This window comes from Chenopodium album, chromosome 24 (genome assembly GCF_948465745.1).
Source record: "Chenopodium album chromosome 24, dcCheAlbu1.1, whole genome shotgun sequence".
NCBI classification, from domain to species: Eukaryota; Viridiplantae; Streptophyta; class Magnoliopsida; order Caryophyllales; family Amaranthaceae; genus Chenopodium; species Chenopodium album.
The window spans coordinates 28,499,935-28,512,787 of record NC_137857.1 but is presented as its reverse complement, the minus strand read 5'-3'; the positions used below and the strand labels follow the sequence as shown (position 1 = coordinate 28,512,787).

General features: G+C 33.6%; 1 protein-coding gene across 1 annotated transcript; it reads left to right on the top strand.

Annotated features, from left to right (window-relative positions):
- Positions 1-3,922: 3,922 nt before the first annotated feature.
- On the top strand, positions 3,923-12,801 carry LOC145612500 (U11/U12 small nuclear ribonucleoprotein 65 kDa protein-like). The gene is made up of 11 exons (XM_081667861.1): positions 3,923-4,260; positions 4,902-4,973; positions 5,108-5,332; positions 7,282-7,363; positions 7,449-7,622; positions 8,430-8,594; positions 8,683-8,844; positions 9,831-9,918; positions 10,119-10,177; positions 11,381-11,446; positions 12,352-12,801. Exons 1-11 carry the CDS (start codon positions 4,070-4,072, stop codon positions 12,433-12,435), a joined length of 1,368 nt encoding a protein of 455 aa, XP_081523987.1. The 5' UTR covers positions 3,923-4,069; the 3' UTR covers positions 12,436-12,801.
- Positions 12,802-12,853: the final 52 nt, after the last annotated feature.

The following is a 12,853-nucleotide window of genomic DNA, read 5'->3' as shown; positions in this document are numbered from 1 at the left end:
ATGTTCATTTTTAAATTCATACGTGTTCATTTTTTTTTTTACAGAAATTATATTCAAGATCGATTGTAATTATTGAAACTCTAAAAAATTGAATATACACCTTAAATCTAATCAGATTCATCATAGAGAAGATAATTATTGATTTGTAACATGATTAGAAATCAAAAGAAAAAAAATCAAAAGAAAAAGAGAGAGAAAGAGAGAGAGAGAGAGAGAGAGAGAGAGAGAGAGAGGGGAGAGAGAAAATAACTACAAATTAAGCAATACAATTGATATTCATTAACAATTAAGCAATTTAAGTGATATTCATCACAAACTCATAATAATTTCAAATAGGAAAATAATCAAACAATAAATCATCATACATGATCAACGAAATCATACAAAATACAATTACAAATTGATAAAATCTAACTTTCATTGTTTTCTTTGACCTCAACTTTCTCTCTCCTCCATTTTTTTCTTTCCTCTTTGATAAAGCCAAATGATTGAATCTGAAACTCATAGAATTATAAAGAAAAAAGTATACCCATCAAAACACGAATTACTAACTCAAAAATTTATATAAAGAAGAAGAAAACTTTAAAGATTGAAGGGAAGTGAGGTAAAGAGGAGAGAGAAGATTTTAAATTGAGAAGAAAATTGAAGAGAGAGAAAAATAATAGAGCTAAGGAAGAAGAAGAAAGAGAATTAAGATATATTGAAGAAAAAAAAACGTATGTTCATTTTAACGTACTTTATGTTCACATTTAATGCTGTTGCAGCTAGCTTGGCTGCACTAGAATGTAGCCAAGAATTTGCAATTAAAAACAATACCAAGTATGAGTTTTATGGTCTTTCAGGGGTGTTTGGTACTTTGGTTCACACATATGTTTGTTTTATGATTTTATGAGTTTCAAACCCATACGGCCATACCTCAAACCCCCAAGGTATGAGGTTTAGAAACCTTGGGGGAGGTGTGTTTGGCTCATTCCCATACTTTTAGGCATTAAATAAAAGAAAAAATTGTACTCCCTCCGTTTTTAAATAGTTGCTCCATTTCTTCATGCGCGGAGTTTTAGGAGAAATTGGAGAAAGTAATAAAATATAAAAGTAGTGGGGTAGTTGAGAAAATAAAAAATTGTGAAAAACAAAAGTAGTGGAAGAATGAGAGGAGAGAGAGTATTATGTTGGGTCCACTAAGTGTGATAAATGAACTAAATATTGTAAAAGCTTTCCAAAAAAGGAAATGGAGCATGTATTTAAAAACGGCTGGAAAAAGAAAGTGAAGCAAGTATTTAAAAACGGAGGGAGTATTTTATAATCATACTAAACATATGGTGTTAAGAATCAAGTTCCAAACTCATACCACTATGGTTTCATTCCTGATTCCAACCTCATACCAGTTCGCGAATCAAGCGCCCCCTCAAAGTCTTGTGTTTATACTCCCTTTATTGTGCCTAATTTTTTTTTTGCCTCGCAGCCAATTTTTAGGTCAACTTTTAATAATTTTGACCATAAATTCTCATTAATCTATAAGAGATAATGTAGTTATATATAATTGAATTCGTCTGATTTATATTTCATTAATATCAAGTCTTTATAATTTATACGCTTATAGAATTGGAGGTATAAAAGTTTAAACACATGTCTCTTAGATCGTGAGAAGTCAAATGGAGCAACAAAATATTGACAGAGTGAGTATTATCAAAGCATTTATATTTTATTTTATCTTTTATATCAACTTTTATTGTCTTATATTATCAAAATATACATGTATACAATTTAAGTCTTATATTATCAAAATAAAAAGTATGGTAAAATATTTTATTTGAAAAAATATAAACAATTTCCGGCATATAATACAGTGGGGATTGGTTTTAGGAAAAACTATGAATTAATTAGTAGGTTGGAAGTTCAAGTTCAGTTTGAAATTTGAATTAAATCCCTTTCAAAATTTTAGAAACTTTCATTTGATTTGAATTGAAAAATTTTGAGCCCACAAAAAAAAAGATGTCATTTCACCCAATCACAAAGGAGTGTGCAAGATCCTTTTACAAACTGAGTATAAATGTAATGCTTCCCTAAAAAAATATCAATGGTACTCTACTAATTTTCCGTAATAGTGTAAACCATAAAAATTCAAACCTGCAATATACAAATAAAGAGGCAGAAAAATATAGGGAACGATTATTTCATTGATAATTTATGGATTACAACTCTCGTAGATCTCTTGATTCCTATCTCCAAAGGGCTAGGGTTTGATATTTGTTTATAGTACAGGGCCTTGTCGGCTTATTCCATACTATGTACCTACAATATTTGGTAGTAGGGAGGAGATGGGGTCTTTGTGACTTATTCCATCTGAGCCTAATTAAACCCTAAATACGATCCTCTTTATATAGAGTGTCGTAGAGTAAAAGATAATAATCTATGAGATTCTGAAGATAAATATCTTATATTTTTTGATTTTTTCTCCTTATTTACATAAATCTTACACCTAATAATTAACAAAATTTCGGTGTCAACAAATAGATTAGAATGTGGTCCCACTATTTTTTCTCTCTTTTCACGTGAATGACAAATACAACCAAAATTGAAACAATTAGTATGAAATAACTCGCCTTAATGTCAAGAAGATCAATCCCACCACTTGTGAATTGTAGAACACCCCTTTCGAACTTTTGAATCAGGGATTAATTTTTGTTCTAGATTTAAAGTAAGAAAGATGGGGTTTTAAGTGCAAAAAATTTGAGGAAATAGGAGAGAAATAAGGGTCACTTACAAGGCTAATAATTTTTTTTTTTTTTTTTTTCCACTATCTTATTTTTTGACATTGCCCAAAAAAAAAAAAATTGTCTTAAACAAAAAATGTCTTTTAAAGGTTGTCTCTAAAAAATTTCCCCACTAACAATGACAAAGACCCATTAATATTAAAAGATCATTCCGTCAAAAAGTCATACTCCCTCTGTTCCTAATTGTAAGGGACAGAGGAAGTATCAAGTTACCTTGATAAACAAGGAAATAGAATCTATAGTACTCCTTCCGTCCCCTTTTGATAGTCCCTATTGGGCATTTTTTACGGGAATTAATAAACACAAATAAGAATAGTTAAAGTACATTGAAAAAGTAAATTGACATTGGGTATGCAAAAAAAAAAAAAAAAATAGAGAGAGAAAGTAATAAAAAAATATGGGAAAACAAAATTTACATGGGAAATATAACTTTGCACAAGTATTGTTGCAAATTGGAGGAAATTTTAGTAAAAAATTAATATTAATGGTTGTTGGAAAAAGCAAATGGGGTGAACATATTGGGACTAAAATTTGCCCATAAGGGACCATCAAAAGGGAACGGAGGAAGTAATATATTAAAACGCTTAACTAAGAACGTCTCTGTGCCACGTAGACCACGCCTTGTCACCTACTCTATCTCTAATTAAGGGGATTCGAACACCCAACCTTTTATAAGATATATAGTTATCTAAACATCTAAGCTAATCATAAATTACGTTATAAACATGAAAATAAATTTATATAATTAATAATCACAAGGTCTAATTAAAGTAGCAACCAGTGGTCCGGTGCAATGCCCGAGCTACACACTACTTATTAATTATACTTCCTCTGTTTTCTTTTACTTGCAACACATCTTTAAGGCACGTAGTTTTAGGAGATGATTAGTGAGGGTAAACGAGCGATTTCATCAATATAATTTTTACACGAAGATTAGAATAGGGTTAAGTATCATTTGTAAAAATTATTTTATCCGTTTACATTACATAAATCTGACCTCAAAACACGTGCCACAAGATTGTGTTGCAAGTAAAAAGAAACGGAGGAAGTAGAAGGGATATTAATGTAGTGGCATAATAGTAAATAAGTTGAAAAAAGGGAAAAAAAAAAATTCATGTTATTCTTTCTTAATGAAACCCATTTCCTCTTCCTCGAAAGTCGAAACCCATTGCCATCACGGCAACACCGCCAGATACTCATCATCTCCCGTCAGAAGGTACTTGCGTACTCTGTCACTCCCACTTTTCCTTCAACTTTGAAAAGGAAGCTTTAATTTTTCATCCCATTTTCAAATTATGAACCCCAATTTCCCACCAAATTATGCTCAACCCCCAATTTCATTGCCCAACCAAACAATCCCAATTGAATCAAATTCACCTTCTACCCTCTTAATTCGTCATCTTCCTGAAGCTATTCCCTTTGACACTCTTTCCCGCCTTTTCTCTCATTACGGTGCTCTTGCTGCTCGCCCTTGTACTTCTTCAAGGTTTTTTCTTACTTTTACTGTTATTGTTGAATTGTAATTCAGAATCGTTTGAAATTAATGTGCTTTTTTGTCGTTTTGATAGGTAAAAGGGTAATGTTATATTGATTAATGTAATACCCTTTTGTTTGTTGATGTTAGAATTCAAATGTTGGTGTTGTGTGTAGTTTTCTTTAGTGGGTTTACATGAATCGTATCAGCTCGTTTACACCCATAAGGAGACGGGGCGGGTTTATGTATAGATTGGTGGGTTGTCTTGATTTGATGGAGTAATGCATATGGGAATTTTCTTTCTTCATCTCGTTATAAATTCGTTATTTTCAATATATGATTGCAATGTGGTGCTTATGATTAGACTTGAAATTGAGATTAGTCTAGTATTTAGTTCATGGTGATAATGTGTTAAAGGCGAGGGAAACCTTTGCAATGCAATTGGGCATCGCGGACCTTATTCAAACATTGCTTTGCTGTATTGAATTGTTTTGATAAAGGACGGATTTCTAAATTATACTAGTAAATTTTAGAGAAATGGAAAATCTATTTGTATTGGTATAATGGTATGTTGCTAATAGTTTTTATTACACTTTGCAAACTTGGTTCTTTGGATTATGGACATCATTTTAAAGTTTTCTAGATTTTGGCAGGTTAAAAAACTGTGCATTTGTAGACTTCAGGGATGAAATTGCTGCCTCACATGCGCAACGCCAACTTAATGGGTAGGCATTTCAGATTTCATGCTTAAGTATAGAATTCATACTAACAGTGTTTTCCTTATTTCTAGTTGAAACCAGTAAATTGTCTCTTGTATCAATTTTTGATGATGAGGAGCTTCATTGTTATGGTGGGTTAGGTTGCGATTTCATGGCAAAGTCTTGTCAGTGGAGAAGTCGAGTAAGCCTTCAGAGGACAACAAGCAGGTTGGAGGTGAATCTGAAAAGAATACACTGAAACCCTTAAATCAGGAGAGTGCACAGAGTAGAGATGTGCAAGAAGGCTCGAAGTCAGCCAGCCAGCTTACAGCTGAGCCAATTGCTGAAAAGCTTGGCATCAATTATCCATTTCCTCCTCATTTAGAGTATGTCATCTGTTTCTTGCTACATGTATTGATTGTTTATGCCTTTTATTCTATGTGACAAGAATGAATTTGAGGGGCCTCGTCCAATTTGTTGGCTGTGGTATAATTGTATTTACAATGTAACTGTAGACTATTTTAGTTGAGGTTATTTTTTGAGAAATTATGGAGATAATAGTGTTGGATTAAATCAGGGAAAGTACCAAAGTATAATATTAGAGTAACTGACAAGACACTAAACATATACTCCGTCCAAATTTTATATATTTATGGGACTTTGGGTAGGTGTAACTGTGTAAGACAGTCAGTGAGTTACACTTTAAGTTTGAGAAAGAGCCCTGCTACTGTTTATCTTGCACCTTATTAACCCTTTGAGGAATAAACAAAGTAGCCTCCCATGGAATTTCTATTTTTAGAGGAACCCACATGAATGGGATTTGGGTGTGATCAAGCCTTTACTGTACAAAACTCTGAAGACAAAAGGGTAGGATCCATTGGGTACTTGTGATTGTCATTCTTTCTATAACTATCTTTGAAAATCATCAAATCTCAACATTTCATTGTACTTTAACCCAAAAGTATGGAGAATTATAACATTGTAAAGCACATGGTGGCTAAGTGGCTAACTATCTTGCAGCTATCGGTTAAAAGGCCTATTAAGGTTCTTTTCTCTGTTGCATCTTGTGCCTTTCTATGGAAGAGATGAGTGGTCAATTCTTGCATTGGAAGTTGACTCATCATAGTAGCAATTTGTGTTGTTAGGCTTTGATGAGCTATTGCTGAGGAATGTAAACATGTAAAGAATACATAATTTTGCTTTTTTTTTTTTTTTTTTTTTTTTTTTTTTTTTTTTGTGTGGGTATTCTAGCTGGATATCAATGATAGGTTTTTAAAAGCTCGACTATTTGATCAAATTTCATTGTGAAAGAGGTCATGGTTTTGGCTCTAATTGGGCTCATGCTGCCTTTGCCATTTGTTTAATCTCTTGCTCTTCAGTTTTGTCTCCATAAATTGAACCTTTTAGTATTCTCCTCTTGCACCATAATATTACTTCTCATCTGGTACATTAATCAGTGTTTGGATGTTTGGGGTAAAAAAAAAAAAGGGAAAATTACTATCGCCTACAGTGACCATTCAGAGAACCTTATGAGCTTTCTATGATGATGAGGATAAGTCCATGAAAAGATGTGATGTTGTAAGTGTTTTTTTATTTATTTTATTTGTTTTTAAATAATTTAAAAAATGAAATTGATCACCTGGTATATAACATGGTGTGAATAACCTCATGCACCAAATGGAAAGCCTATGCCAGAAGATTGAAATTTGGAAATACATCGTTTTCAACACTTGGTTTCAGTTATAAGTTGAAGCTATCTCTGTGGTTTGTGTGGTTTACAGATACTGAAAGTGAACAAATAGTTTTATATCTCTATAAGACCTCACAATATACAGATTAACATATGGGGAGTTGCCCACATAGCTCTTTAATGTTCTGGATACATGAAATTTGATTGCACCAGATTTCTAGAATATTTTTCCTTTATGCATTGTAGTTAGACTTGTTACATATGGTGTCTCAGGTTCTGACTAGCAAAGATAAATATAAACAGGAGAAAAGTACTTGTGTAGTTTTTATCTCTATACGTTCTTAATCTGTTCATTATAGGTGGTGGTGTAAACTGCTAAAATATTTTGTTGTCTCGGTGTAGGCTTTTGTTTCTTTTGTTGTGAAGGCAAATGTTGATGCTGACTCTTTACTTTGGTCCACTTTGGTGTGGCCTTGAATTTTTAGTTTGTTAAAGCTGTAATGCTTGAAACTTGGGAGAGTACTAATGTGATGAAGTACAGGCTAAAAATCTGTGTGCCCCTTATTCAATTTTCCCTTTTAGGCCTTGGAGAGTATGTGATTCATTTACACTGATGTTTTGATATTTTGCACTGTTCTGTTATAGGTATGCTTATCCTCCTCCAGATGGAAATATACTAACCAATATTCTTAATGCTCTTATTGCTGTTCCTCCCTTTTATACCCAGGTACTCGTTCATATTCTGCCTATTTGACTATTTCTTCAATATTTTAACTGTTGATAATCATTTTTACCTCACTCCTTTCTTGTAGGTGTTGCACTTGATGAACAAAATGAACATTCCAGCCCCATTCCGTATGGCACTACCCACTCCCCCTTTACCATCTACACCAGCTCCAGCTCCACCACCGTTGCCTTCAGCAACTGAAAAACCTCATCAAGGAAATTTGTCTAGTGACGAGTCAGAAATGGAAACTTCGGATGAGGTAATAATCTGATTTATTTACGTGTGTTTTGCTAAATAAAGTGTCCTTGATCATATTGGTAGATACTGCTACCCGCTGCATGATTAAGAATTGAAACTGGGGTTTGTAGAATGCCAAATTTGTACTAGAAAATTCATTGTTGCATCAATTGTAAGGTCTTCTGGGCTAAGGTTCCTGGGGAGGGGTGAGTGCATGCTAGTGTTTCTATTTTCTTTGTTACGTTGATGATCAAAGATTTAAGGGTAAGGAGGCAATGAAATGGCGAGGTCGGCTAAGAAAGTCATATTGACCAAAGTTGAATACTCTTAGTTATGCCCCAAAATTCTTATTGTTAGGAGCAGGTATAGGAATTATTGTGAAAGAAGATTCTTGCTTCTTAAGTGGAGCAATTTATTTTCTTGATCTTGAATATTCAGCCAACAGAGGTGGTATTTGACTATTTTCCATGTTACGTAGTTTGACAGTTTCTTGACAAAGAAAAGTTGCATAAGTTTCAGGGAGACATACAGACAGTGGCTTTCTTTTCTTGTGAATGATTGATTAAATGAAGTATAAGCTCATGAGTTAAGGCGAGTTTTATGTTTTTGGAGATTAAGTAGGATTGGCTGGGGAAATGGTTAACTTGGCTTGAAGTGACTGATAATAGTTAAGCTATTGTTCTTGAGATACCTAAGTAGGCTATCTATCATACTTTTACTTTTTTTTATATATAAACTGATTGAGATTGGGTAATTAAATCAAATCTAGAACTAATCTTTTAGAGAATGTAAGTATATACTTTATTTCTTTCTTTTTTTTTTTCCTTAGGAGGCTGATAATGATGCAGAAGCTCCAAAAAAAAGGGTCAAGCGTAAAGTTATTGTTGGCCCTGGCATAGACAAAGATGTATCTCATGAAGCTGTAGGACTTAAACCCGCCACTCTGGTTCCGAAGGAAATTCCAATGATAAAGAAGAAAAACTCTGTATTACAGGTCAATTCAATTGTTTTGATATCAGGGAAGATGATATATGTTCCTTAATCTGAATTTTGTATAAGTTTTAATGTGTATGTGGATGCAGATCAAAATAGTCCCGAAAAAGGTCCAGCATGAGGTTCTTAATGATAATACAGTCAAAGAGTCTGAAAAGCTGGAGTCTACAGATATGCCATTTGCAACCATTGACCAAATAGAAAGCCAGAAATTACCCCCTGAGGAGATACTATCTCTCCCAATGTTCAAGGTATATACTTTGGGTGCTCTGATAGTCTGATGTGTATGAAACTATAAACTATGGCAATAGTAAATGTATCCTTTGTTTCTTTTAAGTTGCAGCACTCCTCATTTCACGCTTACCAATGCATTCAATCACTAATATCTCTAATTATCAGTAAGTAAATATTTGATATTATGAAAGTATTAATTTAGGGAAATCTAACAAGATCCCACGTGACTTAATTTTTGTTAACTATAAATCATTAATGCTAGTCTAAGTAGAGTATATGAATAATACATAAGTCAAAGTGTTACGACTAAAAATAAAATAAATTGGAGAAGTAAGTTAGAATCTCTTTTTCTTTTTTTTTTTAAATCCATTTTTATATAGCAAGTTTGTGTGTGTGTGTGTGTGTGACTGTGTGTCACCAATAATTGGTGTTGGAAAAATGAGTTCTATGGGTCTTAAATTTTGGTTAATACCCCATAGATAATTTTCTCGTATGGGCAGCTGAAAATTTTGCTAAAAGTCCATAACGTCCATAACAATTTTAAATTCAATCTACTTGATTTAGTTTTGATGTTTGATGCATAGTGTTATATGTTGATCAATTGCACTTTGCATGAAGTTAATGTACATGAAATCACATGTGTATGAAACTTGGTTTCCTCTTAGCTATCTCAGATTGCTCAATTGATGAGCTTAATCAGAAAAACATGATTCGATAAGTGGATGTGGGTTATCATATTTTTAATTAAATCTTGTAGGCTGACACTGTTCCACAGTCTGCATACCACTTATTTGAACCTGATAAAATATGTTTTCTGTTCTGTAAGCATGTCATTAAACAATTATGTAATTGCCCACAAATGTTTGACTAGATGAATTTTCATCCATCCTTTTGATTTAAGTATTGGTTGGCTATATTGATTTCCTCATATTCATGTTTTATGTGAGTAAATGTAAATATTTTTATTGTGCTAAAATCCGTGTCATTGTTTCTGCATTGCTAGAATTATGCTGCTGGAACTCCTGCCACAGTGCTGTACATAAAGAACTTGGCAAAAGATGTGGTTCTGGATGATTTTTATTTCATTTTTGGTGAGTTAGAGCAACAGCATTAATAATAGGTGGAATATTTCTCGTATCATATTTTCATATTATATTATGCTTTCCTTGCCGATTGAACAAACATATTGAAAAGTGTGTTACAATTATCATTTCGATATTTAGGACTTCCTATATCATCTATTATCTATTTCCTAATTCCTTCTGCCTTCAATTTCTGTAAATTAATGCAGGGTCTTTGTTTGGGAGCGTTGATGCAGCTAAAGCTGGTCTTAGTGTGAAATTAATGCAGGTCAGTTGTTACTTTTCTAGCCTTTTAATCCTGTATCATTTTATCACTCCTTTCCAATGCAACTCTTGGATATTGGTGGTTTATTTGGGAAAATTCTGAAAAGAAGCTATTGAATGTCTGATCATGACTGCCATTTTACTTCTCTAGGTTATGTTAAGTTTCAAGATCTAGTTATAGAACCTGTTAACTTGAAATTGTAAAATTCTTGTTTCTTAGCTCTGAATAGGCTGAGAAGTTCTTTTTGGCTGCCATGAATTTTGGCAATCCCTTTATTGTTATGGCTTTAAAAGGATGAGAATTTTACATATATAATGCTCATATTTTCTTTTAAGTTTCTTCTGGCTTCCCTTTCCGGGCCCTGCGGAAATGCATCTTACTGATAAAGATTGTCATCAAATCATACTGTAACACAAAATTTGCCTGTATTTAACTTTATCTTATTTTTCTGTCGCACTAGTTTTTAAGCATATCAATATTCACAAGGTTAAAACAAGTTATCAGAGACATCAATCTTTAAACACACCAATATTTGAGCTAAATGCATTATATCTCATATAATCTGTTACATCATGGCAATTTAACCAACAATTAGTCTATGGCAATTTAACCAACAATCAGTCTGCTTTTTAAAGGTGAGATTATGATTTATTTTATTTTATTCTATTTTTTTTCTACATAAAGGCAAATAGGCAATTATCTAGTCCAGAAATCTAAGGGTAACTGTTTTCAAAGGACCCAAGGAAAGTAATCTTTTATTGAAGGTGTTTACAATACTGCAACTTTTATGTACAAAGTAATCCAAATAAACTTATCACGTGTCTTGTTCTAGTTTTTGTTCATCTTACATCATTAATATGATATTATGATATGATTCTAGTGCTTTGCTGAGCCAGTTGACTTCAAATAGGCAATACAATAAACTATACTGATTTGCAGACAAGCATGTGTCAGGATGAGATAAATTTTTAAAGGGAAAGGAGGGTGAGGGAAGATAGGAATGGAACCACAGTGGAGAGATCGTTTTTGATATTGATATATTTCAGCTTTGACATTACTGGTACCTAGTATCGATGTGGTGGTGTGCTTTGGGCATAGTTTTTATGTTTCATATCTGTTTGGAGTAGTGCAACTTTTAAATGCAACTCCCTGAATAATTTTTTTTTTTTTTTTACTAATCCAAGGAATATATAAACTGTCTTTCAGGAAGGAAGAATGAGGGGGCAAGCATTTGTGACGTTTCCATCAGTTGAGTTAGCACACCGTGCTCTGGTAAATTAATCATCTTATATACCCCTAAAGCTCTCCTAGAGTCCTAGTTGTGTATCATATTTTTTCCCCCATGACAGTTTGGTTGAAATTTGAAGAAGTAGATTTATGTGATCCTCCACATTTTATCTGAACATAGGAAGCCAAGTTTTATAGAGTATAAATGGTCAAGAAATCAGGCTTGTTAATGGAGATTTTATCTTTCAGTTTCTTATATTGATTTGAACCTGAAAGCTTACGATGGAATTACTCACTTCTGGTTGTACTGGTTTAATACAATTTTGCATCTTGGGTGCAACATTTCACTTTACTCGTACTCAAGGGGTATATGACCTGTAATATCACTATAAACCTGAACTCATCTCATCTGTCATTTTTAAATTCTACGCCTGAATTATGTGTGACGTGTCATGTTTGTTTGAATTTCCTGTTTCCCAAATTATAAGTTTAGTTTGATTCCTTTTTGGCATTATGTATCTTGTTGGACCCAGAAAGTCTACTCTACATTGCTTGTCATCAGCAATGATGCACGGGTATGCTAATGGAGTGCCGTTTCCTGTACCCGAAACGTATCGGGGACGGGTACGGTACGGGGACGCCTAGGATACGTCCCCAATCCGACCCCATCAAAAGTGGTACGCCACGTCATTTTGGGGACGGTTAGTGTCTTGGTCGGAAACGTTTCGGGGACGGCAAAACCCAATTTCTAGTGAACGACTAGTACGCCGCAGTTTGGTGATTATTAATTAAACTAGCGGTCATGTTTTCATCTTTGAAAACATCTCATCTTTTCTATTTATTTCTTGGTTTTCTTCTCTCATTATATTTAACCAGCAATTAATATTTTATAAACTTCAATTGAGCATAGACTATGTATTAATTCCCGTTATGCTATGTGATATGTGCAGAATTTAGTAAATGGCTATGTCTTCAAGGGCAAGGCAATGATTATCCAGTTTGGCAGAAATCCAGCAGCAAGCAAAACAAGTTGAATGTATTGCTTCTTGGAATTGGAAGCTTTCTGTACGATTGGCAATTTTGGTTACATTGCACGCATGATAACATAAGCTCATCTACATTGGCCATGGCCCATGGGACTGGTACTTGACGAATGTCTGGCCATGGGAAACCCTCCTAGTCCTCGAGACCGTTGAAATAAATATGGCAACCATCATGAAAATTGGCTCATATCATCCAGACATCCAAGATTAGGACATACAAGACATTTTCAGAAAAACAAGTGTACAACTGATTGGTAGCTAGCATTGGTCCTTGAGTGACTTCTCATATGTATATAGATTATTGTAACATCAACAGCTCCACCATATTCTTAAAGATCATTAGGTTTCTTCTTGTGAGGAGGGCTTCCTATTGTCGGTTAAACTTACCTTCCATTGTATAATATGTGTT